This window comes from Vespa mandarinia, chromosome 17, assembly GCF_050613455.1.
Source record: "Vespa mandarinia isolate Hongniang chromosome 17, ASM5061345v1, whole genome shotgun sequence".
Lineage (NCBI taxonomy): Eukaryota > Metazoa > Arthropoda > Insecta > Hymenoptera > Vespidae > Vespa > Vespa mandarinia.
The window spans coordinates 4,179,749-4,187,001 of record NC_140826.1 but is presented as its reverse complement, the minus strand read 5'-3'; the positions used below and the strand labels follow the sequence as shown (position 1 = coordinate 4,187,001).

At 37.0% G+C, this 7,253-nt stretch overlaps 2 protein-coding genes across 5 annotated transcripts in view; both read right to left on the bottom strand.

Moving 5' to 3' along the window:
• Positions 1-615: 615 nt before the first annotated feature.
• bdg (sodium-dependent transporter bedraggled) overlaps positions 616-7,253 on the bottom strand; it is a 39,325-nt gene continuing 32,687 nt past the window's right edge. For 3 of the 4 annotated variants that reach the window (XM_085662335.1, XM_085662336.1, XM_085662334.1), the window contains exons 4-14: positions 6,713-6,891; positions 6,056-6,272; positions 5,667-5,920; positions 5,383-5,606; positions 5,145-5,301; positions 4,780-5,060; positions 4,564-4,695; positions 2,278-2,505; positions 1,926-2,123; positions 1,723-1,770; positions 616-1,614 (exon numbers count right to left, since the gene is read on the bottom strand). In XM_085662335.1, the coding sequence (XP_085518461.1) occupies positions 727-1,614; positions 1,723-1,770; positions 1,926-2,123; positions 2,278-2,505; positions 4,564-4,695; positions 4,780-5,060; positions 5,145-5,301; positions 5,383-5,606; positions 5,667-5,920; positions 6,056-6,272; positions 6,713-6,891 (2,806 nt within the window). In that variant the 3' untranslated portion in view covers positions 616-726. The remainder of the gene's footprint in view (positions 1,615-1,722; positions 1,771-1,925; positions 2,124-2,277; positions 2,506-4,563; positions 4,696-4,779; positions 5,061-5,144; positions 5,302-5,382; positions 5,607-5,666; positions 5,921-6,055; positions 6,273-6,712; positions 6,892-7,253) is intronic. The other variant, XM_035870476.2, reaches the window with a different exon arrangement.
• On the bottom strand, positions 2,512-4,551 carry LOC146872469 (uncharacterized). The gene has a single exon (XM_085662339.1). The coding sequence runs from the start codon at positions 4,152-4,154 to the stop codon at positions 2,718-2,720; it is 1,437 nt and encodes a 478-aa protein (XP_085518465.1). The 5' UTR covers positions 4,155-4,551; the 3' UTR covers positions 2,512-2,717.

The window sequence follows — 7,253 nt, the reverse complement described above, 5'->3', positions numbered from 1 at the left end:
GAGCTCATCTAAAATGCCAATTAGTAAGAAAACAGCATGATCCCAACTAAGTTGTAATCACGTGAAAAATAATATCTAAGTTCAACTGTATCTTTGCACAAACGAATGCGAATACTCTAAAGGCCCAGAGAAACTTGATTTTCCCTTTTTTTTTTTTTCTTTCTTTTTTTCTTTTTGCTCATAGAAATAAAGACTAGAATAATAATCTTTACGTCCAAGGAGCTTAGGCAGTAATTCGCTAAATTAATAATCTTTTTTTGAACACACATTTATATTTCATGAGCTAATTGAACATAAAAAAAACTATTAGATCCTTTTTTTTGTCTTTTTTTTTTTTTTTTCTTTTCTTTCTAACGATCGTCCAACATATAACTGAGAGCGGAATAAGAATGATTCGTACGTTGATTCGTAAATTATTTCAATGCGACGGGACACAATAAACGCGTTTGAAAAGAAAAAGAAATAAATACTACGAAGAGAACACGAATGAATTATAATCTCCTAAAGGAGAAAGATGCAGCGAGCGTGAATTAATTTACATGTAAGCGGTCCAGGTTTAGAACCGGAGAGAAGAATCCTTCAGAAAGAAAGTCGTCCAAAGGCAAAAATGATTTGTGATGAGAATGATAAAGGAGGAGAGGAGGATATTGCCATATAGCAAATAAAGCTCGAACGAATGAAGGAGGAGGGGGATACGTAGGTAAAGAGGAGGGGGAGGGCCGAAGTCTATATCACAGAAATGGAATTTTCCATTTCGTCCGCAGTCTTCTTGTCTTCGCGATCATCGTCGACGTGTTCGTTGGGGACTAGAGAGACGTCCTTCGGAAGGACCAAGGAGTCTTGACCGATCGGCGCAGCGGCCTCGACTAGATTCTGAACGGACACCGCCGCGGTCGGTTCATCTTGACAGAAGCTTCTACGTAGGGACTGTTGCGTTCGAGCTGTCCCCCTTCTGATACTACTTCGCAAAAGATTTGCCACATCGGCTGCCGTGAGATTCATGCTAGCAGAGGATAAAGAATTGCTATTGCTGACGTTACATCCTCTACTACGAGTTCCTCTCTCCAAAGTAGAATGAGTACGTTCCACGGTGATTCTTCTATTACCGTCTAACGAATCGATTCTAGTCATCCTATCGATGGTATTTGGCCTGTGTCTTTCACCAATACCAACTACAGTCGCTGATCTTCCATTGCGACCACTTCTAACGTTTGTTACTACAACATCTGGTCTAGACTCGTTGTTCATGTGTATCGAAACGTCTCGACCATGATTATTCTGATTCATTTCGACCAAGACGGTAGCATAATCCGGAGGTGGTGGTTGCAATGCTGGCCTTTGCCTAGGTGCACTAGTTTCTCCAAGAACATTAGCGATACGTCTGACGCTTCGTCGAAAACTTTGACGTAACATCTTTGCTATTCTCGCACCAGTTGCCGTCGTGTAACTAGGTGGTGGAGTATATTTTGGTGGTGGATCTTCGAAAGGTACATCGGTCGTGGTCGGTAAAATACCATTTCCATGAATACTGGTACTGGTATCATTACCAATTTGCGTATGAGTATCCGCGGGGTCGTCGGTTTCAAGAGCCGGACGATAAAGTAGCTGAATTCTCTGCGAACGAAATTATAACGAACGAATTTAATGTTAAATCATAATTGTCCATTGATGATAGAGTATTTTTATATTATTTATTTTTATCTCATCTCTACGAAAACTTACGCCATTGCACTGATCACAGTGACTTACGCTAACTTCCACTTGTTCGTTCTAATGTTAGCAATAACAAAGAGATCATTTGTTCGCTTTAGAAGATATATATATATATATATATAAATAAAATATATAAAATATATATATAAAAATAGATAGATAGATAGATAGATAGATCAAATATAAAGCAAGTTTAATAATATTATACTTACGTCGAATATATCAGGCGGACCATTATTGAGATATCGACAAGTTTGGATTATTGCCACAGCTGGGATCGTTAATATTGGAATCAATTGAATTGCCGCACCCAATTGCCTCGCCCACACAGCCCAATAATCTCTGCTCGTTCGACGATACGAATAGAGCTCTCGGAATCCGTTGTTTTTGAACACAGTAATACTGAGTACCTGTTAGATAATAGACAGATAATTAGTTTTACGAAACCACTCGATTGTTCGGTCTATTTTAAATGGCATTTAATTATAAGCGCGACCGTGTTAAACGATTAACAGTATTTTACTGCCACTTATAAATATTAAATATGCAAGCTCACTAACATACCATTAAAGTCACAGGTAGAATGACATTCCATGTGAAAGATAGAAGTGGACCAGCCCAATGTCTGAGACATCGTCCCGTAGGTGGAAATAATTCTGCAACTACGGCTTCGCCACTGTGCGGTCGTCCTCTTACCGCGAACACAGCACCGACTTGTACCAAGTACAGAACCATTATCCACCATGCCCCACCGACCGTATAGTCCAGATAATATACAACGTAAATGCCCAACTATAATGGAAGAAAAAAAAGAGAGAAACACAAAAATAACAGTGTCAGTACGATTATGCAATGGAAATTTTATCCTCGTAATCGATCGATTCAACCGGACTACATTTTCTTTCCTATTCCCTTTATACATAGATAAATATATATATAATATATGTTTTTTTTCCATTTTTTTTTCTTCTTTTTCGCTAGATAACTGATAGGATTACGACGATTCATAGAACTAAAGACGGCATCGAATCACTCGTTCTTATATCCTTCACTTGAATCTCAAAAAACATAACGTCATTCTTCGTATATCCCGAATATCTAGCCAAAGTTGTGTGAGGAATGAACATATACAAGCCGGACTCTTTATCAGGCTTTTCCTTCGTATCTTTTTTCTCACGTCTAACACTTTTCACAATCTTTCTGAGATCATTCGCAGGATTTTCTTGATCCTTCAATATTACAGTAGCTCGGAGAATACAAGGCCAATCTAACAGAGGATCCCACTTTCCGTTTTCGACTTTAAGGCATCCTATCACGTGACGATCTTTCCATTGACCTATACCGTTAAGAAACAATTCCATTCTAAGAGTATACCCATAATCTTTGTTCAAAAAAATTGGACTATAAATCGGACAATCGTCTTCCTTCGCTTCGTTTATCTTCTCTTTGTATCTATCAATTCGCCATAAAAGACGACCGTTAGTTGAGAAAGGTCCAAGTTCTCGTAAGCAACACTTGCATTCCCTATCACTATCTTCCAAAGTATTTACCTTTGAATTACTATCTTTGATAAGTTCCTCAATGTACTTCAAATTTTCTTTCGCCTGAAATCTCAAAGCTTTTATATCCTTTTGTTGTTCAATAGTCGTATGAAAAAGTTCACGTGTATTCTTGCCGGTCGAGTCAATTTTTTCACAAAGTTCTTCATACTTTTTCATCAGATCCTTCGAGTCCTTACACCTCATCTCAAGCTCTAATTTCAGATCATGAATCCTCTTTAATTGTTCCTGCCAGATCCCACTCACAAGTATACTCTCTTTAGCAATGAACGTCTTCAAATCGCTCAGATCCTTAGCCCAATCATCGAAGAGTTTCTCATGCTTCTTTTGTTCGTCATCCAAACCCGCCTGCAATAATTGCAATTGTTCCGATATCTTTTGAAAACTCATACAAGTACGTTGTTCCATTTTGTCACAACTCAATTCAAGTACGTTTAATCTCTGATCCAACGTGACATTGTTACGACGAGTCTCCTCCATCGATTCTATCGTATTTAAACGCATCATATCCAGGGCTTCGTGTTTACGATGTAAAATAGTAAAATTTTTCGACATTGTCTCCGTCAAACGTTTACGTTCCTTTTCTGCTTCATTGATAGCGCCACGTAACAATGTTAATATCGATAAAACCTTTTCCTTCCAAAGAGAATCACGTGGATCTACCTTGATCTCGCTACTTCTTTTCGATATTCTCTTAGAGCATGATCTCTCGTGTATCTGCATGTTTCTTCTCGGCACGTACACTCCACATTTATGAGGGCATTCCTCTAACACGGCACCACAATGTTTAACGTGTTCAGGCAAATATCTTTCTTCCAAAAATTCATTACAAAAATAACATGGCACGCTTCGACGTACCACAGCATGCGCATTGTTATTCATCTTTAATTTTAATACTAACGTCGCCGTAATACCGTTCGCGCTCGTGACACACCATCGAAGTGGAACACGCAAGCAAGCAACTGATAAAAACTATCTGAGCAAACGAAAGATCGTCTGATACGGCCTGATAAAGATGCCTCGTAAAGAGTTAACGATATCACCAACAATGGATGAGTTAAACATTACGATTCGTACTTGATATCGCTTAAGTACATTAATAGTTCATTCCTCGAAATAGCTTCGGTTAAGTCATATGATTATTTGTAATTTGTGTCTCATCGTGATGAGTAAAGATTAAAAAATTTCGGCTTATCTTTGGAAACTATCTTTAAATTCAACGCACCTGTGTGTATCTATTTTTTTTCTTCTTTTTTTTTCCCCCTCCCCTATAAAGTTATATTGTATATACCTCTGTTGCCATTGGTAAACCCAATATGTAAGCACAGGCGCAGCTAAAAAACGTGATAGTAGTCTCCCATAATTTCATCATCTTCGTGTTGATAGCCATTATACCGGTTATCACACAGTGCCATATCGCAAGCTATAACGTTAAAAATAAAAATGATAATAGAAAGACTCGTCTGCGATGAATAATAACATTGTATCACGTGTAATCTTTAATCACCTGTTGAGCTATTCCAAATAAAATGAGAATAAAGTAGAACAATATAGCCCAGAATGGTGAGACTTGCTCAGTCCCTAGCAACGCTAGAGTGGCAGGTACTAATTCAGTGGATAATCTCAATACTTGATATCCGGATTCGGTTGAAATATCAGCACCTGGTCGAGTAACTCGTTGACCAACCAAAAAAGATGCATGAGACATAAATCTTTCCGGTGTGCTAGTGTACCACGATGGTGCTGGTTGATTAACGAGTCGCATAAACGTATATCCTGATATTCTCTCTAAATATAAAAATATGAAAATATTAGATGCTGATATGTTGCATATATTTTCATAGAATTTATTAAAAGATTCCGAATATTTACCGAACGAACTAGTCGTGTAAATATATCCATGATGTCGGAGAATTTGTACACAGGTATTCGCTAAAAAGGCAGCGAGAAGTAAAACAACAAAAGTCAACACCACGACAAGACTGGTGTCTCTTTGTAAAAGATGTTTATGCTTGTTATGCGCTGCTATCTAAAATAAGGATATTTCAAGATAAGAAAAAAAGAAATATCGTCAAAATCTTTATTCCTATGATTAATGATTTTGATTTACCTGCATAGCAGCTGCCCCAAGTAAACCCCACGTAAGGAAAACCTCAGTGGAGGCAGCCACCCATGATTTACCGTTAATGAAAAATTCATTCCAAACAGTGGCAGGAAACAGCTGATGAATGGAACCAGGTGGTGTCAGCCCAAGTAATTTAGTACAGAGAATTAACGTACCAAACACAGGTACTAATGTAAAAACATATACCACCTTTCCATAAGATCTCAAACCTAAAAAAATATTAATCAAGAGTCGGAAAAAAAAATTTATGAATGATTTCTTTGACGTACCTTTACTTAACGATACAAATACGATCATCCAAACGACTGCCAAATTAAATGCAACTTGAAATTTCAATGTAACAATGCCAGGATCAGGTTCGTTCAAATGATGCCTTTGTAAAACAGCACCACTGAAGTAATCCGGAACCGTCTCGTATAATTTATAGGTAGTACTACTATTGTGCGTAGGTCTACTGTCTTCTCGATACAAGAGAAACGGTTCTGCCCATCGATACCTATCTTGCTTCGTGATAAACGAATCCCTAGAGAGTAATGATGATCTCGTTATTAAAAATAATCGATGAACTTTGATCTCACGTTAGCGTCGATGAGGTATCATCAAGAATTTTCTTTTCTTTTCTTCATCTTATTATTAACTAAAGAAACTGTCGATTCACCTGAAGTATACGAACATCCAAGATACACCCACTATACTGTAAATTCCAATGAACGCTTGTGCTGTTAGCAAAGCTATTCCAACTCCTTGAAATAGAGGTGAGATTTTCCACATGTCGACGGACCCAGTCGCTAATCTTTGACCGAGACATACTTGAAGCGTTAATAATGGTATTCCAAGTACTAGGGATAATATCAGAAACTGTACTATAAAGTTGGCTAGAAGCAAAAGGAAATTTACGATTACACATACATACATATATATGTATATATATATATATATATATATATATATATATATATATATATATACACATTTATTTTTATCGATGACGACAATGGGATTTATTGAAGAAAGGAAGACACCGAAATGATCATTATCATCAACGAAAATCGATAACCATTTTTAAAGAGAGATACTCTTAAAGAAATGAAATGTAGCCTCTCTGCGGGAGGTACTTTGCTGATGTATGGTCAATTATAAAGAGAGAAAAAAAGAGAAACGGAGAGAGAAAGCGGAAGACCTTTAATTATCCGTTAAGGTACTTCTCTCTTATTCGACGTGGAATTTATTTATGATAACCTCTATTAATTACCAACTCCAACAATTTAAAAATAATACCAACAAGCCCCTATATATTTCATAATTGATCACTCACCTCCGAATTGTATACTAAGAATAGCGAATCTACTGATGTTGAACAGGCCAAGTGTACAACCAAGACAAGCCAAGGCTGGACTAAGAGCGTGTGGCCACCTGCCCAAAGGATTCTCATCTTCGTCGTCATCTTCACCCCTGTCAGCATCTCTGTCAACGCCCCTCTGTCTTTCGCATGTCCTAAAATATATTACGAAAGAAAGGTTTAACGTTTTTTTATTTCTCTTTATTTTCTTTTTCCTTTTCTTTTTTCCTTTTTTACCAATTTCAATGTTACAAATCGTGATAAAATTTATTATCGAGAGGATGAATCGATTTCTAATAGAACTGGGTCGAATGTAACATTATTGCGAATGTTACTTAGAGGCAAAGTTTATGGCTGATCTTTATCATGGTATTAGTACTTTATTTGCTTTTCTGTGTCGTACCGCACTCGAGAAAATCGATGAATGAAAAAGCATGAGAAAAGTAATGTATATATATATTTTTTTTCTACATATATACATAAAAATCTTATGGTTAATAATCTTTATCGTTTTGTC